The sequence below is a fragment of the Schistocerca cancellata genome, chromosome 4 (assembly GCF_023864275.1).
Source record: "Schistocerca cancellata isolate TAMUIC-IGC-003103 chromosome 4, iqSchCanc2.1, whole genome shotgun sequence".
In the NCBI taxonomy this organism is placed as follows: Eukaryota; Metazoa; Arthropoda; class Insecta; order Orthoptera; family Acrididae; genus Schistocerca; species Schistocerca cancellata.
Genome location: NC_064629.1, coordinates 128,507,016 through 128,532,487, shown reverse-complemented (window position 1 = coordinate 128,532,487; position 25,472 = coordinate 128,507,016). Strand labels below are relative to the sequence as shown.

The following is a 25,472-nucleotide window of genomic DNA, read 5'->3' as shown; positions in this document are numbered from 1 at the left end:
GGCTATGGTTTGCTTATGACAGTAGTTAAATCCCAGGCCATTTCTTATACGTCCCGGCAAGCCATATTATTCACTGGCACACTGGCATATATTAACTTTATTATCTGCCTTGGTAATATTCTGGAATTTTACAATGGCTCGGTTACATTCGATAGGAAACCCGAGATATATCTGAATTAGCGACAATAGCTTGAAAAGAATGGAGACGGAAGCAGACCGATTTGTGGCCACAGACAGGCTGCTGCGGCCTTCACAGCAGACCAGTGTCCTTGGCCACACCCACGGTTCGTGACATTCTCCGTAGCCACTGGTCGTGCTTTCTAAAATTCTGCTCCGCCAGAAATCTGTCTGTCCATCAGCATGTCGGGAGGGTGTCCGGATCTGGGTATGACAGGAACCGTTACTAGCTTAGTAGCAGACTGGTTTCAGTATTATACGAACTACTACCATTTTCCATAAAAAAAGACACGTGAGTTCACCTTAAAAAGCTTGTCCTGACGATGTGGACAACGAGGTTATACAGTGACAAGTCCCATTCGCTCCTGTAAGCACGTGTGGCGGTGATTTATTTAGTCGTTTAGGTGGGCGTGTATGGTGATTTGTGCATCACCTGTGCATCTGCACAGACGAGGGAGCGTTATAGGCATCCTGCGTGCGACGTTAGATGAACAGTGCTCTCCGACATTCTTTTTAAAACATCCCGTCGACAGAGGAGTTATTATGGAGGTGGCGCTAGATCAGCTAGACAGATATCAAGGATAGAATTGGCAGGAGAACTCCCGACAGCACCACACTGCATTCGTCTGAAGAAATTTAGTAAACCCGAGGAAAACTTAAATCGGAATCCTAATTCAACAACCCTGGCTCCTCCAGAGCGCAGCGCTGATGACACAATAGTAAATATCCCGAATACACGTTCAACAACTTAGCAACTGCCTATTATTGTTCTCAGAATCTCATAAACTAATTCACGTTTCAGACTGAATTCTGTGCTACAGAACGAGAATCATTCTAAAACCTGATCCTAAAAATTCACTGGGGCTGGAAAAAGTTCCTGCAAGAACGGGACCAACGACGAGTGAAGAGAATCGTTCAATGTGACAGAAGTGCAACGCTTCCGCAAATTGCTGGAGATTTCAGTGCTGGGCCATCAACAAGTGTCAGCGTGCGAAGAATTCAACGAAACATCTTCGATATGGGCTTTCGGAGTCGAAGGCCCACTCGCCTGCCCTTGACGACTGCACGGCACAGAACTTTACGCGTCGCCTGAGCCCGTCAACACCGACACTGGACAGTTGATGACTAGAAACATTTTGACTCGTCGGACGAGTCTCGTTTCACACTGTATCGAGCGGATGGAAGTGTACGGGCATGGAGACAACCTCATGAATCCATGGACCTTGCATGTCAGCAAGGGACTGTTCAAGCTGGTGGAGGCTCTCTAATGGTGTGGGGCGTGTGCAGTTGGAGTGATATGGGACCCGTGATGCCTCTAGATACGACTCTGACAGGTGACACATACGTAAGCATCCTGTCTGATCACCTGTGTCCATTCATGTCTATTGTGCATCCCGGCGGACTTGTGCAATTCCAGCAGTACAATGCTACAATTGCTACAGAGTGGCTCAAGGAGCATTCTTCTGAGTTTAAACACTTCCGCTGGCCACCAAACTCCCCAGACATGAACATTATTGAGCGTATCTGGGATGCCTTGCAACGTGCTGTTCATAAGAGATCTCCACCCCCTCGCACACTTACTGATTTATGGACAGCCCTGCAGGATTCATGGTGTCAGTTCCCTCCCGCACTACTTCAGACATTAGTCGAGTCCATGCCACGTCGTGTTGTGGCACTTCTGCGTGCTCGCGGGGGCCTACACGTTATTAGGCAGGTGTACCAGTTTCTTTGGCCCATGAGTGTAAATCGTACACCATATTGAAACTTCCTGGCAGATTAAAACTGTGTGCCGGACCGAGACTCGAACTCGGGACCTTTGCCTCTTGCGGGCAAGTGCTCTACCAACTGAGCTACCCAAGCACGACTCACGCCCCGACCTCACAGCTTTAATTCCGCCAATACCTCGTCTCCTACCTCCTAGTTGCTCGAAAGGCAAAGGCCCCGAGTTCGAGTCTCGGTCCAGCACACAGTTTTAATCTGCCAGGAAGTTTCATATTAGCGCACAATCCGCTGTAGAATGAAAATTTCATTCTTGTACACCATATTAATCAGCAAATTCCAAACAATATTTCTGCATAAAGAAAACAAAAATTAAAATTTTTGGACAAAATAGCCCTTAAGACGAATGAACATGCATCGACGCACTTCTTAGCAAGTTTTGACTTAAGACTGACACCATAGCCGAAATGGCGATCGTAAACAAATAAATCCAGTTAAAAATGGTTCAAATGGCTCTGAGCACTATGGGACTTAACATCTATGGTCATCAGTCCCCTAGAACTTAGAACTACTTAAACCTAACTAACCTAAGGACATCACACAACACCCAGTCATCACGAGGCAGAGAAAAAATCCAGTTAACAAAAGTCGTTTCTAAAATATTGAAGGGCTGTGAATGCAAATAAATAAAATATAATCGAAAAAAGCAGATTCTCAGTTTGTTGTCGATTTTTAAAAAAGTGTTTTCACAAGATGCATCGCTCCGCTCTACCGCAGTCAATTAAGACGGCGCGTGAAGTCGGCGCCGCGTGTGATTATCAGAGAAGGTAAACACGGGAATGGCGGGCTTTATTATAAAGCGGCAGACGCGGATACACTGTTACGTCAGGACGGCCGCTGCGCGCCAAGGTCACGCACGGACTCCGACCTGCCGGCTGCAGCTTTCCTTTCGCGTCGGCCGCTCCCTTTTTTATTCCCCCTCCCTTTGCCTTGCCGCAGTTCCTCCACGTAAATGCCAGATCAAGGTCTCCGGAGGCGGAGGCGAGATTTTTGTGTTGCGAAATGGAGAGCACTGCAATGACAAGACAAAATTCGTGTAACAATCACGGCCAACTGTCTCCAAAAAATATACATAACGCTCAACGGCCTATGACTGCGCAGATGTTATTCAGTTGTTTGCATCAAATCGAGACAGGTCAGTGCGTTACCTACACGCAGGCCCAATAGAGAGTGTATAGCGGGGGACACATCCTCTGATTGAAGCTCCGGGTTCTGAACTGCAGCAAAGGACCAGGACATGACGCAAGGACACATTTAAATTCTTTTAAAGTATGAATGTAAAAGATACCAATTTAAATTACATAAGTTTCAATTTATGGCGAGAAGAATAGCATCTTCTATGTTACAAAGAAGAAAGGATACATAACAACTGGTATTCAGTTACGAAATGCGGATTTCCTTCATTTTTTAAATCATTCTACCTTTCATATATCGGATGCCGTGTGTCGGAACAAAGGAAGGAGGGAAAACCGCTCTTTTGTGCCGTGCCGAGTTTCCTTATTGCATTACCTGCTGTATTCGACATTATGTTACCATGTCTGAGACGTATTGTATTTCCATTGTTGGTGTAGTCAGAATTTGATTTACCAACAAAAAGGCAAGGTACGTTGCGCCGCGAGCTTGATGAACTACAATGTATATAGGACGGTTACGTTCACTTAATGCGTTGTGCAGTAAGTATATTATGTGTTGCAGTACATAAGAATTTTTACATCGCTAAGTCATAAATCATAAATGCTTTACTAATGTGTGAGTTGTTTGCTGTGTCGTACTCATGTGACGCGTTCAGTAACAAAACAGAGCTTTTATCGAAATGATGGTTTCATAGTCCACTTATAGACCCTCAAAAAACTGACGAATATATGGAGTACTTTTCGTAGTCAAGTCAGAGGGCTTGAGGAGAACCATCTCAGGACCCAACATGGCCATTCATACGCCAGTCTACATGCCATTTTTGACAGCGGCTGGTCGCACTTCCCATCTCAGAAGTTGTGAAGACTTTCAGCCTTTTAAGATACACTGCTTCACGTGCGTGCTGAGAGTATTGTACTGACCAACCATCCATACTGTGGAATTCAAATGATGATCTCTGTTGCTTCACGGTTGTAATCAACGACAACAAGAAAAAAATTGCCCCGAGTGATAGCCACATAACATACAAACGTTTTGCCGCGCTACAATGATGGACTGTGCAGCTGGTCCCGGAGGAGGTTCGAGTCCTCCCTCAGGCATGGGTGTGTGTGTTTGTCCTTAGGATAATTTAGGTTAAGTAGTGTGTAAGCTTAAGGACTGATGACCTTATCAGTTAAGTCCCATAAGATTTCACACACGTTTGAACATTTGAACACAAAGGTTTTATTTATTTATGTATTATTTTCAGTCCCATGGGTCCATTGTAAGAATGATGCGTGATCACGGAACTACGTCTACATCTATACTCTGCAAGTTACCTTATGGTGTGTGGTTCAAATGGCTCTGAGCACTATGGGACTTAACATCTGTGGTCATCAGTCCCCTAGAACTTAGAACTACTTAAACCTAACTAACCTAAGGACATCACACACATCCATACCCGAGGCAGGATTCGAACCTGCGACCGTAGCAGTCGCGCGGTTCCGGACTGCGCGCCTAGAACCGCTAGACCACCGCGGCCGGCTATGGTGTGTGACTGAGGGTACTTTGTACACCACTGTCACTCCTCCTCTTTCCTGTTTTAGTCGCGAATGGTTCGCTGGAAGAGTATATCTCTACAATAAGCGGTTAATCATGAACCATGGACCTTGCCGTGGCGGGGTGACTTGCTTGTCTCAGCGATACGGATAGTCGTACCGTAGGTGCAACCGCGATGGGCGGGTGTCTCTCGAGAGGCCAGACTAACGTGTGGTTCCTGAAGAGAACCAGCAGCCTTTTCCGTAGTTGCCGAGGCAACAGTCTGGATGACTGATCTGGCCTTGTAACATCAGCCAACATCACCTTGCTGTGGGTGGAACTGCGATCAGCTGAAAGCAATGGGAAACAGCAGCCGCAATTTCTTCCTAGAGCATGCAGTTCTACTGTATGGTTAAATGACCATGGCATCCTCCCGGTTTAATATTCCTGAGGTAAAATAGTGCTCCATTCGTATCTGCAGGCGGGGACTACTCGGGAAGATGTTCAAAATGGCTCTGAGCGCTATGGGACTTAACATCTGTGGTCATCAGTCCCCTAGAACTTAGAACTACTTAAACCTAACTAACCTAAGGACATCACACACATCCATGCCCGAGGCAGGATTCGAACCTGCGACCGTAGCAGTCGCGCGGTTCCGGACTGAGCGCCTAGAACCGCTAGACCACCGCGGCCGGCCGGGAAGACGTCATCAGGCGAAATGATACTGGCATTCTGCGGGTCTGAGCGTGGAATGTTAGATCCCTTAATCGAGCAGGCAGGTAGAAAATTTAAAAAAGAAAACGGGGAGGTTGAATTTAGATATAGTGGCAATTAGCGAAGTTCATTGGCAGCAGGACCAGGACTTCTGGTCTTGTGAGTAAAGCGTTACGAATACAAAACCATGTAAGGATAATGCAGGAGTAGGTCTAATAATGAATAAGAAAATAGAAATGCAGGTAAGACACTATGAACAGCATAGTGAAAGCATGATCGTAGCCAAAATAGACACAAAGCCAACACCAGCCACAGTAACACAAGTTTATATGGCAATGAGCCCTGCAGATGATATAGAGATTGAAGAAATGTATGATGAGATAAAGGAAAGTATTCAGATAGTTAAGGGAAGCAAAATTTTAATTGCGATATGGGGCTGAAATTCCATAGTAGGAAAAGGAAAAAAAGGAATAATAGCAGGTGAATATGGTCTGGAGGAAAGGATGGAAAGAAGAAGCCACCTGGTAGAATTTTGCGCAGAACATAATTTAGTTATAGCTGACATCTGGTTTATGAATCATGAAAGAAGGTTGTGTACGGGGAAGAGGGCTGGAGACACCGGAAGGTTTCAGTTTGATTATATGACCGTAAGACGGAGATTTCGGAGCCATATTTTTAACTGCAAGATAATTCCAGCGGCGGATGTTGACTCTGACCACAATTTATTGTTATAAAGTGTAGATTAAAACTGAAGAAATCGTAACAAAGTAAAAAATTAAGGAGATGGGACCTCGATAAATTGAAAGAACCAGAGGTTTAACTGACGAAAGGAGAAAATATAGTAATGCAGCAATTGAAGCAGACTAAAGGGAATACAAACGTCTAAAAAATGAGGGTGACAGGAAGTGCAAAATGGCTAAGCAGGAATAGCTAGAGGACAAATGAAAGGAGATGGAAGCATGTGTCTCCTGGAGAAAGATCAATACCGCCTCTAGGAAAATTAAAGAGAAGCTGCTATACGAATATCAAGAGCTCAGATGGAAAACTAGAACTAAGCAAAGAATGGAAAGTTGAAAGTTGGAAGGAGAATACGGAGGGGCTGTACAACAGGAATAGACTTGAAGGCAATATTACAGAAGGAGAAGAGGACGTAGACGAAGATGAGATAAGAAATATGATACTGTAAGAAGCTTTTGACAGAGCACTGAAAGTTATAGGTCTAAACTAGGCCTCTTGAGTAGATGACATTCTATCAGAAATACTGATAACCTTGGGAGCGCCGGCCATAACAAAAGTATTCCATCAGGTGTGCAACATGATGAGACAGACGAAATACCCTGAGACTTCAAGATGAGTGTAACAATTCTAATTCCAAAGAAAGCAGGTGCTGACAGATGTGAACGTTATTGAACTATTACTTTATAAGTCATTGTTACAAGAAACTAACATGAATTCTTTAAAGGAAAACGAAAAACAAACTGGTACGAGCCGAGCTCAGGCAAGAACGCTTTGGATTCCGGAGAAATATAGGAACGGGCGAGTCAGTACTGACCCTACGATTTCTCTTCGAAGATAGGTTAGGGAAAGGCAAACCTATGTTGACATCATCTATGTTAACATCATTTGTAGACTTAGAGAAAGCTTTTGACAATGTTAACTGGAACACTCTCTTTGAAATTCTAAAGGTAGTAAAGATAAAATACACGGATCAAAACGTTATTTACAACTTGAACAGATATCAGACGGCAGTTGTGAGTATCGAGAGGCATGAAAGGGAAGCAGCGATTGAGAACAGAGTGAGGCAGGGTTTTAGCCTATTGCCGATTTTATTCAATCTGAACATAGAACAAGCAGTACAGGAAACCAAAGAAAATCTTGGAATAAGAATTTAAAGTTCAGGAAGAAGAAATAAAAAGTTTGAGGTTTGCCGACGACATTGTACGAGTAATTCTGTCAAAGACAGCAGAGAACTTGCAAGAGCAGTTGAACAGAATGGACTGCGTCTTGAAAGGAGGATATAAGATGAACATCAGCAAAAGCAAACACATGGTACTGGAATGTAGTCGAATTAAATCAAGCGATGCCGAGGGAATTAAATTAGGAAACGAGACACTAAAAGTAGCAGATGAGTTTTGCTATTTGGGCAGTAAAATAACTGATGACGGCCGAAGTAGAGACGTAGACTGGCAATGCCAAGAAAATAGTTTCTGAAGAAGAGAAATTTGTTAACATTGAATAAAGATTTAACTGTTGGGTGGTATTTTCTGAATGTATTCGTATGACGTGTAGCCTTGTATTTTCCTGAAACGATTTGTTCAAATGGTTCAAAAGGCTCTGAGCACTATGGGACTCAACTGCTGAGGTCATTAGTCCCCTAGAACTTAGAACTACTTAAACCTAACTAACCTAAGGACATCACAAACAACCATGCCCGAGGCAGGATTCGAACCTGCGACCGTAGCGGTCTTGCGGTTCCAGACTGCAGCGCCTTTAACTGCAAGGCCACTTCGGGCGGCAAAACGATTTGTGAGAACCACAGAAAACGCAAATCTAAATGACAGAACCACGCAGTAGGTATCCTGAATTCTACGCGATTTAGTAAGTTACAACTGCAAAAATCACAGTAAAACGTGTCTCTTGAAGTGAACAGAAAAAAATTTAACGTGAAAAAAGCCTTCAACGTGTGCTTGAAAGTATGTAGTCAGTTTTTGATCGTATTCAATTTTTATAGTAGCAGAAGCCTGTTGAACATTTATTTTCCAGAATAATGCACAGTTTTCTGAATAATGGAGGAATATGTGCTCTCAGCGTGCGGATCATTTCACTGAAGGCATGCAGCCGTGTCAATTAAATAAGCACATATTGGTAACACAAAAATACCATGACAAGGCAAATGTACTGGGATGTTAGTGTAAATATCATAAGCTCGCTTTAAAGAATGCTCTACTGAAATTGTGAAGTAACATCGTATAAGAGCCACCGGGCACGCCGGGCGTCTTGTCACGGTCCGCGCGGCTCCAGCCCGTCGAAGGTTCGAGTCCTCCCTCGGGCACGGGTTTGTGTGTGGTCCTTAACTTAAGTTAGTTTAAGTTAGATTAAGTAGTGTGTAAGCTTAAAGACCGATGACCTTAACAGTTTGTTCTCATAAGATCTTACCACAAATTTCCAAATTTTGGACTAAAGTCCGCAGCCCGTGGTCGTGCGGTAGCGTTCTCGCTTCCCGCGCCCGGGTTCCCGGGTTCGATTCCCGGCGGGGTCAGGGATTTTCTCTGCCTCGTGATGACTGGGTGTCGTGTGATGTCCTTAGGTTAGTTGGGTTTAAGTAGTTCCAAGTTCTAGGGGACTGATGACCAAAGATGTTAAGTCCCATAGTGCTCAGAGCCATTTGGACTAAAAGTATCGCCTGTTCCCCGATCCCAGTTGCCTCAGATAATTACCACATGTGACAACACGTAGTCTTTTTTATTATTATTCATCTTCATGGATGGAACCATCCGGGTGCTCCGCTGTCTTTCATTAAGATGCTGTTACTGGATAATCCACTCAGCCTTTTACTGGCGGTATTCAATACTGATTGATTTATAAGTTATACAATTTCATCTTCAGATGTACTTGTGGCAGTCCTTATTTTAGATGTGGTTACGTTTTAGATCATTTTATGTGCTTCAGTGTTTCGGTTGAGTAGGACTTGCCACAAGCACGTCTGAAGATGGAATTGCATAATTACGAAACCGATCATGTGACTTAAATGTCATAAATAGAACAGTTGAATGGATTATCTAGTAACTAAAACATCAGCCAATTAACTTATGCAAGGCAAACCAGAGTAACAGTATCATAGATGTCGGCGGTGGGCAATAGTGAAGGAAGCTGCGTTCAGATTCTGCAGAAGATCATAAAATATACCCTTCACAGAAGTTTCAGAAATATGATGTCCTTCACATCACTGTTCAGGCCAACATTGTAAGGGAGTGGTTTTCCATCCCTAATGTAGTTAATGAACCACACATGTATCCATCAGGAGAGCACAGAAGTGACAATCTTCAGTGAGATACAGAACCAGATGATCCACGGGAGTTCCTGTAGTAAGATCGCTGTACGCAGATTTGCACCTGATATGCATTCGTGAAGTAGCTCATTAGAACCTAAACAACTGGAAATTTTTAGTTTCATTGGATGGGTCACGACACAGTTAGTTTTGAACAGAAAGTTGGATTTAAGGTATGATGACCTTAGGGCCTGAATAGATGCTGTCATGGGTGATTTATTCAAGCTTGCGATGACTCTGTACACTTGTGAGATGTCTTCTCGTGGCTTTTAGTAGTGTGGTAGTGGCTATTAAATGACAGTTGGAGATCATTCACGTCCACCCTCAAAACCATTTGATTCTTGACCAAATTACTGTGCCACTTACAGGACAAGGAACGTCCATGCCTGGTTTGTTGAAAATTTTGGAGAATTTCCAACAGTGGCCGATATGACCCACTCAAGTAAATATGGAGCCATGTTTGTGTACAAGATCTTAGAACAGAAAATTCAAGAGTACTGTGGTAAAATATGACTCAGATATTCCACACAGCTATTCGAGCGAGTGCCTCTATTGCACGCCAAGTTGAAAAGCTTCGTTGAGCTGGAAGAAATAGAAGCGATATTTACAGTTCCTTCCATGCCCAACGTACTCAGTGATCTAGGTCTTCACTTACTTTTTGCTTGTGTCATCCTTTTCTTTATTGGGATGAGTATCTTGACCTTCAGCTCACGTGTGAGAAAGGTTAAGGAAACACGCCTCCATCGCCGAGGTGGGCGGTTGTATTCAACATGGGGGTAAGCCGGTTCGAAACCTGGTGATAGATGAAATTTTCACTGCCAGTATTTGGCAAGTAGGAGAAGGAGAGGTGGTGGCGTAAGTTCCTGACCCTGTCCGCCAGCCTTTCCGCCAATGTCCTGGATTAAATTTCAGGCCTCTCCGCCGTCTCTCATGAAGTATGGGCATGTGAACTTGTTCATGGTCATCTGTCAGTTGGTTGGGGATGTTAAGTTCGGTGACCTCCTTCGTGCTATTCGAGGGGAGCAACTTATGTGCTGACATTTGGTTTTAGCCTCTTCCTCCCCTTCATCCATAACAACACAAATCCAACACCACACTGTACAAGCACCCATTATACTTACCTAAACTCTGTAGATACACATAAAACTCTCATATATCCACCAATGTGCGTGGAGTAAGAACACACTTTCGGACAGGTGGCCAAACTCACCTCGCGGGATATCCCAGGCATCTATGCCATACATTTACATTTACATGTCAGCTCAAGAAATAATTTAGGCAGTCGCGTGGCACCATTTGTGAGATTATGAAAAATTTTACTCTCGGAAGTATCTAACAGCGTGGTTTTCAGATTTAGAACCAACAGTTTAAACACAGCTACATATTTTAGAACTTAAACACGAAAATAAGTTTTTTCACTATAGTGGCGGTCTGCAGTGATACCACAGTGTTTAAACATATCTCCACCTTTGTTGCTGTTTTGGGATTAGGGCGCAAGATAGAACGGATAGGGTACCAGTTCACTGATGATTATTGGCTCACAGCACGTACATCATATAAACAAATAACACTAATCAAAAATACAATAATAACAACAAAAGCGATAGAAAACTGTAAGTAAGAAATACGGGTGAATCAGAGTAGGAAAATGTATGAAGAGATCCAAAGTTTAATAATTTTATGGTTGGCTATTAGAAGCAGCTTGAAGAACTTACTGACTCCTCTTTCGTATAAGTCGGGTAGTTCGAAGAAAAAGGCGCTTGATAGTTTCTGTGTGCAGCCAAGTGGACTGTTCTCTAACATGGAAAGAGGCTACACACTTCCAACTTTATGAGTGAGCGAGATGGCGGAGTGTCTGGCACAATGGACTTGCATTCAGGGGACGTATGGTTCAGATCCCCGTCGGGTGGTGGGCATTTAGGTTTCCTAAAGCAGAGTGAAGCTGGGGTAGTTCCTTTGAAAATGTATGGTCGATTTACACCACCGCCTACGTCCAATCTGATCTTGTGCTGAGCCTAATCTTCTCTTCGTTCTTCCAGTATGTGGCATATTTTCAACTACTTTATGACTTATTTGATTTCAAATTTAACTCCTGCTAAGATAAATACATTTCGAAAGTCACTTGCCTAACTGTTTTTAACTTATTAAGCACATACCCTTTTATTTCTAATTGTAAGTAGTCCCAAGCCACAAGTAAAGCGAATACATTTAGAAACTTCATTTTTTCCCTTATTTATGAACTCAGCTGTACAGTTAGCTATAAAATATAGAAATTCTAATACACCATTTTTATCGCATAATTCTAGGCTGATTGTGAAGAAATCAAACGAACTGCAATCATTCTGTAACGAGCCATCGGAGATCACGAGTCTCTTGCTCCAAAATACTCAAATATCCCTGAACAACCTCTGAAATGTTGTCAATGGATTTCATGTTCACTCTGTATGAAATCGAAACTATCCTGATGTAAATGTATTTATTTATTTATTTATTTTTGTTACATAAATTCTTCTCTTAACAAGATTTGAAGGAGGCGACGTGCACTATCGTTGTCATCGGATACCCTTATTCCCTCCGTAATCAGACGACCCTGACGAGCGAGAATATCTCGTCTCACAGCCACACTACGCATCCACTTTCTAGAAGGAAAGCTGTCCTAGACGTGTCTGCAGGTTGTGCATTTAATCCAGAGATTTCTAACCGGGTCCAAGACACGGTGGCCTGGGAAAGTCCATCTGCCGACCACTTTGCGGACTGCAGCCTGCTGGGCTTCTTTATGAGCCAACTTTCCACGTAAGATAACCGCTTTCTTTCCACGCGATTTTTGCTTCGCATCGACGGAAGTAGGTGGAAAAATACGTAACATGAATATGGCTTACGGCAGTCGACTTATTTGGTGGGTAAACACATATTTACTGGAATGTATTTTTACCTCTTTTGGGAGGTATTGTCAAATAAATTTGTAAAGCAATTATTTATTTGCAGCAGTCACTTCGGAATGTTTTATACTGTTACACATTACCGAAAACACACTGACAGAAACGGTAAGTGTTACAGTACAAAGCACAAGTCCGATATTAATCAAATATTTTGGAGTATTCAGTGATTAAACTTTCATTGCATTCTAAACTGGACTGGCATTCGGGAGGACTATGGTTCAGATCCCCGTCGGGTCACAGGCATTTAGATTTCCTAGACTTTTGAAATGGATTTCATTATTATATATTTTTACGTTATTAAATGGGTTTCGTTATTATAAATTTTTAATTACGTCTGATGGTACGACGTATGTAAAATGTATAGTAATGAAATCCATTTAATAATTGTCCATAAAATTAGAAATATTGTACCAAAATTATGTACCATTTACTTAGAGATAACCTCATAATGGCAGTTCAGGTGAAATAGATCTATTGTAAAATAAAAGCAATCGAACTTAGCAGTGTTCTTGGAATTATAATTATACAATGTCCTTAAAAGACACGTAATACATAGCGGGTGCAGAAGAATATAAAATATCTTGAAACTGTTGTAGCCTGGAGACAAACAGCTTCTAAATGTCATCTTCAGGAATTTCTTGCCATACTTGACAACTGTCAGCTCATGACGATTGCTGCCTGGTACGAAAGTAACCGCCTTCTCATCGCAACCCAGATATGCTCTATGGGTGACAACTCAGAGGACTCAGTTGTCAGACAAAAATCCGTACATTTGTCAAGGTGTTTGTGCTGTGAACTGCGGTGTGAAGTCTTGCATTATCCTGCTGAAATACGCCACTTGATACCCTGTCCATGAAGGATACTACAGCAGGGTTTATCGTTTTTGCCACATACCGGCAAGCATTGAGCCTCCCTTCAACAAACACCAAATCAGGTCTGTTGTCACAGCCAACAGCTCCCAGCTTCATGATACCAGATGTTGGAGGGGTATCAGTCTCGAGAGTCGCTGCTTCCTGTGACCTTTCACCAGATCGTCTACGGAAACGTTCGCGTCTACCTGACCGCCACCAGCAAAAGTATCACTGAGAACCACAAAATGCCACTCGGCGTCCCGGCTGACTCTGGCTCTACATCATGCAAGTCTCTGTTGACTGTGCTATAGTGTCAGTGGTAAATGATGAATGGCAATTCGAGATCTCATCCTGGTTTCTAGTAATCTGTTCCCGACGGTTTGCGGTAGCACTCGGCCTGTAATCCCTGCCCATATTTCAGCTGTTGTCAACCGACTACACGTCAGATCGAGTTGAGCGATCATGCGATCTCTCGTGACGTAGTCCTTGTGGATGTATCTGTGCCCACTCTTGTCGTCATGCTGTTGTCCCGGATCCATCTCATCACCACTCGTTCTGCAGTCATTGCACTATTGCAAACAGTCTGTGTGATCTTTCGGTATGATGGTCCCATGTCACTCATGCCAGCCATTCAACTCTTCTCAGGCAGGAAGTACTGGAGTACGACAGCGCGCCGCGGTTTCCCAATGCGTAACACTTTCCATTTCCTTCACGATTTTTACAGTGAAGTAGTAGTTGTTGCTGTAACTCAAACACTAGCGATACAAGTATCAATACAATAATAGGAGAAACACGTAAACAAATAATATTCTTTACATTGAGGTGGCTACAAGTGATTTATTTTACTTTTTCAAAAGAATTTTCGTGATACACGATGTTTTCCCCATCCGCCAAAAGACTCTTTAAGTAATTTTATCCAAGATCAGGAGCTTTCAGTCTGTGTTTCACGATGTTTTCATTAATTTCTTTGCCTGTACGAAGCAGGCTGTTAATATCGGGGCACGTTCAGGAAAACAGAAAAGGTGCTCAAAAACACTGATGCTGGATACAACTAAACAGAGGGCACAAATATTTGACCAATGTGCTACAGTTTGTCCAGATAAAGAACAATTGAGTTAGTAATGCCGTGGTTAAGGCGCTAGACTTGCAGTCGAAAATAATAGGGTTCGTATCCCCGTTCGACAGTCGATTACTTCAGTCGAATGTCGGACAGATTTTCGCCCATATCCTGGGATAACTGACGATTAGCTGATGTTCCGTCACCAATGACATTCCCAATGACGTGTCTCTTATCGAAAAATTTACCGACAATCTCCCTGTAGTGGAAGAAACAGACAAAGCTCTCTTGTTCACAGAACGTAGTTTTCGGAATGCAGCTACTGCATATTTAGCTCCAAACAATCGAACATCGCAGTTACAGATCCAGAATTCTTCGCCTGTGACAGTGATATTCAAACACTTAGAATGCTATCTACCAAATATGTATTTTACATTCACCAGGAGGTAATGTTGATACCTACAACAAAAGATTCCTCCCTTTAATAAAATGTTGAGAGAGCGTGGACTTCAGTTGCAGATGGGTCCAAAAATTCCTGTATTCTCTGATATGACAACCCGGTTTTCATTGCTTTCTGTATGGCAAACACATTCTCTTCAGGTTGGTTGGTTGGTTGGTTTGGGGAAGGAGACCAGACAGCGTGGTCATCGGTCTCATAGGATTAGGGAAGGATTGGGAAGGAAGTCGGCCGTGCCCTTTCAGAGGAACCATCCCGCCATTTGCCTGGAGTAGTTTAGGGAAATCACGGAAAACCTAAATCAGGATGGCATTCTCTTCAGGGACCAACTAAAGCTGAGAGTATTCTAGAGCCCCTTTGAACTTTGCACAGTATGGATGGGGCCTCTTTTTTGCAAACCACCTATAGAATCATTTCTATGTTTATTAACATTTGAAATATACCGAGCGAGGTGGCGCAGTGGTTAGCACACTGGACTCGCATTCGGGAGGACGACGGTTCAATCCCGCGTCTGGCCTTCCTGATTTAGGTTTTCCGTGATTTCCCTAAATCGCTTCAGGCAAATGCCAGGATGGTTCCTTTGAAAGGGCACGGCCGACTTCCTTCCCTAATCCGATGAGACCGATGACCTCGCAGTTTGGTCTCTTCCCCCAAATCAAACCAACACAACATTTGAAATAAACTGCTTATTGTAACTTTTACAACCATCTGAGTAGATGGAAAAACTATAGCCTCGGGGTTTTCAATCTGGTTTTTGTAGTGATACCATAAACATATTTCGGGAAAACCTTTTGCATATGAAACAAAAAGAAAACTGCTTAAAGGCCAAGAAAGCTATAAATATTGTACTTGCCGGTGCCAGAGATGAATATAATACCAGACTTTTGTTCATGGGTAGCCTGCTACACTGATGTTTAAGAATTTATTATTTTTATGGGTATTATTGTTATTATTGTTATTATTATTATTATTATTATTAAGTGCTGCTGATTTCACACTGCTTTGCCAAGTACTACAGCTTTGGCATTTAAGTTCTCACTCCCTCGCGCTAACATTCATGGAAACCAACTTCATTTCGCATTTTATTCACACTTCAGAGCTTACTCGTTTTACTGCCAGCGTTACAAGATAATTTTGTGGTACAAAATCAGCGGTTGGAGATGCACCTATATGCAACAAAAGTTTCTGCAGTGTGAGACAGATCGGGAGATATTCTACCTTAGCTGCTGTTGTAAGGCTTCATGAGTAGAAGCCCATATTTCACTGGTGGTGACTGGCGAAGGCATGAGTAGTCCCGTACACCTTCGTTGGCGACGTACGTGTGAACGTAGAGGACAAGAAAGCTATTTCCATTGCTAACAGAGAATAAGACAAACTGGTGATTGGGTCGGCATTCATTACTACTACTATTACTTTCTACAGCGTGTTGAGGGTGTCAGGCCAAACAGATATTGCTTATCATGCATCTCCTGTGGCGCACAGTATCAACAAAAAACGTCACTATGTTTGTCGTTAGATTTTTTAAAAAGTGGAATTCTAGGCTCTCATTCGATAGAGCGATCCAGAATTGTTTAGTGCGATATTGGTTTAATGATGTAAATTAACAGGGACAACATAACTTGAAAAACAGTCAGTGCTCTAGCAGCGAGTGAGAGTGCTACCGCATACTTGTAGTAAACATCTCGACGCGGACCGACACACGAGACGTAAAAAGATGTGGCGCACAAATGTTTAGCAATCTTTGTTGACTACAGGGTGGTTATAATTAAACTTTTCATAACTGAGCCGTGTAGACGGAAATCTATTTACTGTATGGGTATCCACCTTTATGGGAATGATACACAAACTGTGCACTGCAGGATTGTTAGTAGTGTGTCATGACTTGCCATTAGGCACTGCTATTGGTACGGAGACGTAGAGTGAGTGCCACCGTGGTTAAAGTATACCATGCATGGCAAAATGGCGCTATCCAAAATGGGCACCATGACAACTGTGGTGCACCACGGGCCATAGATAACAGGGGTGAACGACGGCTGCGGAGAAGAGTACAGGCGAATAGAAGTGCAACTTTAAAAGCGAACATTTTTAGGTTAAGCTTTACCGTGACTGCCTTTAGGCAGCTAATATATGTAACATGCAATCTTAAGACTCCTTGCCGTATAGATGTTCAAATGGTTCAAATGGCTCTGAGCACTATGGGACTTAACTGCTGTGGTCATCAGTCCCTTAGACCTTAGAACTACTTAAACCTAACTAACCTAAGGACTTCACACACACTCATGCCCGAGGCACGATTCGAACCTGCGACCGTAGCGGTCACGCGGGTCCAGACTGTAGCGCCTAGAACCGCACGGCCACTCCGGCCGGCGTATAGATGTTTGCTCTCATATAATCACTCTTTCCTCTCTCTCTCTCTCTCTCTCTCTCTCTCTCTCTCTCTCTCTCTCTCTCACACACACACACACACACACACTTTCTCTCTCTCTTCCTCTCCTTCTGCCTCCAGCCCCTCACATCTGTTTATTAATCCCAATCAAAGAGTGTCATCTATGTATGATTTTACTGCTGTAGCCAATATGATCATTGTAATTCAAGTCTGTAACATTTCACCTAATTTTTATTAACAAGTATGAAGTTTAAGCCATTTTAACATTTCACCTGATTGTATAAACGAGTACGAATGTTTAGCTTTTTTAACTTGTCAAAATTGTATTTATATAACACCTGAAGTACACTCACATATATTCGATACCTCAAAACAAACACCTCCAAATGCTTTAAACAATTATTCTGTAATAATGTTGTTACGATGTATATTCTTTGCACTTTGCGATTATGTCTTCTCTTCTGCTATACGAACCTTGCACCCAGCTGATTCCAGACGCCATATTTGTTTACAAATGTGGCAGTATACATGTGATGTGTTACGACAGCAAAAGGAACCTGTGACCACTGGAGGTACTCTAGTTTACTTATTTAATGTTTACCATTAGACATCAGTTTAATTTTTTGTCAAAAGTAATCCTAAGCCATATTCTGAAATAGTGTCTTGTTTCTCCATTAGGCAGTGCCACAAGTTCCTCCAAAAATCGTAACACAACACACACGCAAATGTCATACTAACTATGTAAATCCACCCGATGATGGAGGTTTAAACCTTCGAAACGCGTCGTGGAAATAAATAAAACGGTGACTGGTAACAGTAAACTTGTTGTTTCATTTAAAGACGTGCAACTGTTGAACAAGTGACCGCCCAGATGAACCAAGGGGTTACCAGCAGTCAGTGACGGTTCAGCGAACATTGCTACGTATGGGCCTCCGCGACAGGCGATTGGTTCATGCACCCATACTGACTGCCATTCATCAGCGACGAAGGCTGGAATTTGCACGCCACTGCCGCAACTGGACGTGCACTGAGTGGCGGCAGCTGGCCTCTTCTGATGAATCACGTTCTGTGCTCCATCGGACAGATGGCCGTTGGTGTGGCGGTGTGAAACGTCTGGAAGCAAACACCCTGCAACAACCAAGGGATCCTTTTGTTCCTGGGAATATTTTCGTGGCATTATCTGGGTGATCTCGTCATTATGGAAGACAAAGTGGATCAACAGAAGTATGCGGCTATCTTTGGAGACCATGTCCACTATTACATGCAGTTGGTTTTCCGTCGGCGCGATGGCGTCTACCATCACACGTCAGACAGTTCACAGTGGACGTGCGTGATTCAAAGAGCACCGCGATAAGTTTAGTGTACTCCCGTGGCCACCAAGGTCTCCGGATTTAAACCCATTCGAGAATCAGTGGGACCATTTCGATCAGGCTGTTCATGCCATGGATCCTCAACCGAGAGACCCAGTGCAGCTGGCAATTGCACTGGAATCGGCATGGCTCAACATTCATGTCAGTACCTTGCAGAACCTCACTGACCCTCTTCCTGCATGTCGAGCAGTGTTCCATGCTGCAAAGGGTGATTATTCAGACTTTTGACAGGTGGTCACATTAATTGGGCAGGAAAGCATATATCGCCAGGTGCAAAAGAACTGTTTCTACTTCTATCAATTCCGGGCATTATGCAGATACTTTTTTTACATTCTATGTAGTCCCAAATTCACATACAACTAATTCTCACATATCACGGGTTTCGTAGGCGACGGCCGTGCCGCAGTGGACACACCGGTTCCCGTGAGATCACCGAAGTTAAGCGCTGTTAGGCGTGGCCGGCACTTGGATGGGTGACCATCCAGCCGCCATGCGCTGTTGCCATTTTTTGGGGTGCACTCAGCCTCGTGATGCCAATTGAGGAGCTACTCGACTTCGGTCAAGAATACCATCACAACGACCGGGAGAGCGGTGTGCTGACCCCACGCCCCTCCTATCCGCATCCTCCTCTGAGGATGACACGGCGGTCGGATGGTCCCGGTAGGCCACTCGTGGCCCGAAGACAGAGCACACTTGTGCGGGTTTCGTAGTGCCTGCGACAGATGAAGCAAGTGGTCATAATAATGCGACCAGGTGCAGGTCCAGGATTTGGTTCTAGGATGTCACCATTTGTTACTCTCTGCTACTGCTACACCCCATCCAAATATAACTTGCCGTCATCCCCAATTTAACATGATATGTACGCATAGAGGTTTAATAATAATAATAATAATAATAATAATAATAAAATATAAAAACATTTTTAATATAACAATAACAATTTTATATCTGTGCTTAGCACACCATACTCGTATAACTTGGAAGACATTGAGTTGAGAGAAATACATTGTACGAAAAGCATTTGTGCGAAAATTCGAGTATTACGTATGCCATGCAATGGATTTAAGATCTACTGGGTGTTCAAAAAGTCACTATAAATTTGAAAACTTAATAAACCACGGACTAATGTAGATAGAGAGGTAAAAATTGACACACATGCTTGGAATGACATGGGGTTTTATAAGAACCAAAAAAAAAAAAAAGTATTGCTAGACGCGTGAAAGATCTCTTGCGCGCGTCGTTTGGTGATGATCGTGTGCTCAGCCGCCACTTTCGTCATGCTTGGCCTACCAGGTCCCCAAACCACAGTCCGTGCGATTATTGGCTTTGGGGTTACCTGAAGTCGCAAGTGTATCGTGATCGACCGACATCTCTAGGGATGCTGAAAGACAACATCTGACGCCAATGCCTCACCATAACTCCGGACATGCTTTACAGTGCTGTTCACAACATTATTCCTCGACTACAGCTATTGTTGAGGAATGATGGTGGACATATTGAGCATTTCCTGTAAAGAACATCATCTTTGCTTTGTCTTACTTTGTTATTCTCAATATTGCTATTCTGATCAGATGAAGCGCCATCTGTCGTACATTTTTTGAACGTTTGTTTTTTTTTTTGGTTATAATAAAACCCCATGTCATTCCAAGCATGTGTGTCAATTTGTACCTCCCTATCTACATTATCCCGTGATTTATTCAGTTTTCAAATTTATACTGACTTTTTGATCACCCGGTATAATAGCAGCGTACCCGAAAAACTTTGACAGCATAATCATTTATTATATATTCGAAGTGTGCACGGCCGGCCGAAGTGGCCGTGCGGTTAAAGGCGCTGCAGTCTGGAACCGCAAGACCGCTACGGTCGCAGGTTCGAATCCTGCCTCGGGCATGGATGTTTGTGATGTCCTTAGGTTAGTTAGGTTTAACTAGTTCTAAGTTCTAGGGGACTAATGACCTCAGCAGTTGAGTCCCATAGTGCTCAGAGCCATTTGAACCATTTTTTTGAAGTGTGCACTCGTAGTTGTCTGTTTTTCGTGTAGAACTACGGTTGTGAAGACAGGTCTGCAGACTACAGATATGAAAGTACGTAAATAGAGGGAATTATGTTTGTTTCAGTCGCTTCCGTCTACACTTGGGAAAGTCAATCTGTGTCTTATGCTTTCTTACTTTCCCTTTCTGACTCTTCTTTCTCAATTTCCCCTGGTTTGGGCATTCTACCTATGAACTTCCGAGCCTTGCCAGATTTGTTGTTGAGAGCCTTTGAATGTGCACCTTTACTGTCCAGAATGTTTCCCTCAGCTGCAGAGGTCACAAGGAAAACCATTTGGCCAATACTCAATCACAATCTTAAGGGGTTCTGAGTATTGGCATGTTCCTAGCACCATTGCTTTCTACACCCTGTCTTGTTCCGGGGCAACTGCTTTGTGATCTGGTATCTTCCTCTTTTCTCTTCATCCAGCGTTTTTATTCTTCTACCAACTATTTTCTTCTTACCTTCCATCGTACCTTCGATAGCTGTTGCGTAAATTTCTGTTTTGGAAATATCATCTGTCTAGACCACAACGTAGACACTATTCCCGGATGTTGAAATTCTCTCGATACAGCCCACACTACGTACCACTAAGAAGATGATGTGCACTACAGAACTGCTACAGATACTACACTGGTGTCCAAAATTAAAGCAACAAACGGAAATTTTGCAAGTTTGCTTTTATTCAGCCACAGAACAGTATAAACAGGTCATAGCAAAGTAGAAACAATGTAAAGAACATAGAACGTAAACAACTGCAACATGCATAACAGCAGACGAAGATGTTCTTCATTTTTCCCAACTTAACAAATTCGCACACACATTCTGGCAACTGGTTAATGTGCCCACTATAGGGTGTGAGCACCTCTGGCAGCAATACAGACCTGACAGCGACAGAGCGTGCTGTGAATAACGTCATCAGTGTCATGTCGAGGCAATAACGCCCATTGTTCCTGCGGATCTGCTCGCAAATCTTGGAGAGTGATTGGTGGATGCTGACGTGATGCAACCCATCTCCCTAGTGCATCCCAGACATGCTCTATGCCGACGGGGGAGGTGGGGGGGGGGGGGCGAGCGGTTCTGGGCGCTACAGTCTGGAACCGCGCGACCGCTACGGTCGCAGGTTCGAATCCTGCCCCGGGCATGGATGTGTGTGATGTCCTTAGGTTAGTTAGGTTTAAGTAGTTCTAAGTTCTAGGGGACTGATGACCTCAGAAGTTAAGTCCCATAGTGCTCAGAGCCATTTGAACATGCTCTATGGTATTCAAATCGGGAGAGCGAGCATGCCACGCCATGCGTGCCGTATCCTCCGTTTCCAAGAAAACATCAACCACTCCTGCTCCATGAGGTCGAGCATTATCGTCCATCAGTACGAAGTCTGGACGCACAGTACTTCGCAACAACCGTGCGTTAACTGCCAAGACCTCGTCACGATACGACATCAGTAAAATCTTTCCGATTCACCCATACAGTTTCATGAAGAGATGTTCGAGTGATCAACATAATCCCTGCCCACACCATCAGTGATCCTCCTCGATATCGGTATCTTGCTTTAATTTTAGACACCAGTGTATTTGTGATTTGACGGGTTAGTGGTAGCTACAGAAATATTATAATAATTATAAATAAAACTTCCCGGTAGATTAAAAGTGTGTGCGGGACCGAGACTCGAACTCAGGACCTTTGCCTATCGCGGGCAAGTGCCCTACCATTATATAGAGTTTTTTACCATTTGCAAGACTCTTTGTTCTCATGCTACTTTAGTCTCCAAAAGATAACTGAGAAATTTGGAAATTGACGTATATTCAGAGGGAACGCTTTGGGTAAAATATACGATTGGGGAGGGCGGGGGAGTTGTTATGTCCCTCATTACACCCCCCCCCCTCCCGTATCCCCGTATCCGTGTCATAATGTGACCCATCCAGCGAGGTGGCCGACTTATTAGCACAGCACACTGGACTCGCATTCAGGAGGGCTACGGCTCAAAGCTGCGTCCAGCCATCCAGATTTAGGTTTCCTATGACTTCCCTAAATCGATCCAGGCAAATTGTTGTATGGTTCTTTTCAAAAGGTCACGGCCGATTTCCTTCCCTACCCTTTCACAAATTGAAACTGTGCTCCGTCTCTAATGACCTCGCTGTCGACGGAATTTTAAGCTCCACTCTTACTTCCATTTCATTTCATAATGTGACCCGGCAGTACATGACGCTCCAGTTGCCATGTTTACAGCGTGCCTCTTTGTGTGTGCAGTGAAGATGCGTCAGCTGGTGTGTGCGATGTGCGTGGTGGCGTGCGCGGCGGCGGTGGCCCGCGCGCAGTTCTTCGTGCCGGCGCCCGCCTTCGGGGTGCCTCTGCCGCTGGCGGCGGCGCCGGTCGCGGACTCGCGCAGGGCTCTGCAGCACCGCGCCGTCGTGCTCAACGCAGAGGCCGAGGCGCGGCTGCCGCCCGCCTTGCAGAACCCCTTCTACAAGAACCCCCGCATCGAGGCGGCGCTCGCCAAAGAGAGCTGGTTCACGCCCGAGGAGATGCAAGTGCGCGAGCGCGAGGCGGAGAAGATTCCGCGCGCCAAGATCTTCTCCATCCTGAAGAACGCTGGGCTCGCCCGCCGCCGGTGAGGGCAGCAACGGGGTCCCCGCCTCCTTCCTGCCGGGTTCTGTGTGTCTCTCCCTCACACCCGTCATCGACGTCATCACGGACACACACGTTACCATTTCTTCCTAAGCATACGAAGAAACCGATAAACGTTTCTTTCTCGGTGCACACTTTCACGTACTCGACCGACTGCTGTTGTAGAGAGGGTCATCGAATTCGGGTGGAACAATATACACTGCACGGTATACGTCTAAAACATAAATCGCGAATGATTCTTTCTCCACCAACTTTATTACGAAATGAAATCAGGAACTCTCAAAGTCCTTACTAAGCAAAAGTTTCCTCCGAAGCAGCTCATTTCGTGTGGACTTACTTGATACTATCACTGACAACATATACCGGGATGATCAAAAAGTCAGTATAAATTTGAAAACTGAATAAATCACGGAATAATGTAGATAGAGAGGTACAAATTGACACACATGCTCGGAATGACATGGGGTTTCATTAGAACCAAAAAAATATAAAAGTTCAAAAAATGTCTATGGTGCTTCATCTGATCAGAATAGCAATAATCAGCATAAAAAAGTAAGACAAAGCAAAGATGATGTTCTTTACAGGAAATGCTCAATATGTCCACCATCATTCCTCAACAATAGCTGTAGTCGAGGAATAATGTTGTGAACAGCACTGTAAAGCATGTCCGGAGTTATGGTGAGGCATTGGCGTCGGATGTTGTCTTTCAGCATCCCTAGAGATGTCGGTCGATCACGATACACTTGCGACTTCTGGTAATCCCAAAGCCAATAATCGCACGGACTGAGGTCTGGGGACCTGGGAGGCCAAGCATGACGAAAGTGGCGGCTGAGCACACGATCGTCACCAAACGATGCGCGCAAGAGATCTTTCACGCGTCTAGCAATACTTTTTTTTTGTTCTAATAAAACCCCATGTCATTCCAAGCATGTGTGTCAATTTTTACCTCTCTATCTACATTATTCCGCGGTTTATTAAGTTTTCAAATGTATACTGACTTTTTGATCACCCGGTACTTTAGTGTAACACTGTGGACATCCTACTATGGAGAACTACTCAGCACACGTAAAACTAAGAGTCAGTCTTAAATTGTTCTTCCCACAAGCAACTTTTATGCAAATGACTACCTACTATACGAATTTTTAAATGAGAAGCGTTGTTAACTGAACCACTAGTTAACATTGCATGTCCACTTTTCCTCGTTTTACTTCCACGTTACAGGTCCGCCCAGACTTGATGCTAGTACAACGAGGTAACTCTTACTCAGGAATTGTGTCCCTCTCTACATTTCAGTAACTAGCGCGACATACAAGCAGTTATTACTCACGAACGAAATGAAATGCGAAGTATATGAATGAATGGACAAAATGTTTGTGTCTGCTTCATGTGATTTCTGAAGAAAGTTGTTAATTGGTGGCCTTCTGTGTTAAGCTGCCATTGTTATTGTTTGTTACATTTATGTATTATTATCCTTTATTGAAACGTAATTTATGCTTCACCGCAGCTGACAGCAGTGTGTCTAAAATGTCGATGGGCTTCATTGCAAATACGCTACTGAATACATAAATGTATTGAAACTCAAAGCCCAAAAGTCATAGTCATCACATTTCATGTAGCAAAACGGTCCTGTGCTCAATGTTTCTATAAAAATGCTATGTTATGATAAAAGTACAACGAAAACCTTCCTCCTTCACAAAAACTAATTCCGTTTAAATGCAAACTCACTTCATAAGTCACATACTGCCGAGACATTTCTTAATCATTCCTGTTATATAGTACTAAAGTAACACTCATCTTTGTAAGATTTATTCCTTCCTGAGTTTAGTTATAGGCCTAGTTAAATAAAGTACAGGAGTCTGATACTCGAGTGAATATCATGTACATAAACAAAGTTTTATAATAAACAAATATACCAATACTGCTGTGTTGTTCATTCGCCCATTAACATGCTCCAGACCCAATTCGTTACCACGCTAGTTTCGTAAAAGTGAGCGAAAACCAGAAATGAAAGCATACTACCTGAACAGGATACTGAAATGTGTAGCTGAATTACATAAAGCTAACAATCGTAAGATACTTGGTCATACAGCAACGTAGAACAAACACATTATAAATTCAGCAACTGAAGAGTGAAGACACGCAATTAAAAATCAACGGAAGACCTCTTCCACGAGAAAGCCATTGACACTGGAGATGACACACGAGATTGACAGTGGTTAACGCAGCGGGTATCTCTGTCACCGAGAAAACCTGTCCACAGGAGTGGACATTCAGCATCATCCATGGTCGGACTTAAACAATGGAAAGTTGCACATGCGAGTGCAGTACTCTGTTGCTCTGGGGTTAACAATTCTCTTCTAATCAATAACAAAGTGTGAGGCTCGTA

At 43.5% G+C, this 25,472-nt stretch overlaps 1 protein-coding gene across 1 annotated transcript in view; it reads left to right on the top strand.

Moving 5' to 3' along the window:
• LOC126183267 (uncharacterized) overlaps window positions 1–25,004 on the top strand; it is a 42,235-nt gene extending 17,231 nt beyond the window's left edge. The window contains exon 2 of the mRNA XM_049925090.1: window positions 22,709–25,004. Within this exon, the coding sequence (XP_049781047.1) occupies window positions 22,714–23,073 (360 nt within the window). The 5' untranslated portion in view covers window positions 22,709–22,713 and the 3' untranslated portion in view covers window positions 23,074–25,004. The remainder of the gene's footprint in view (window positions 1–22,708) is intronic.
• Window positions 25,005–25,472: the final 468 nt, after the last annotated feature.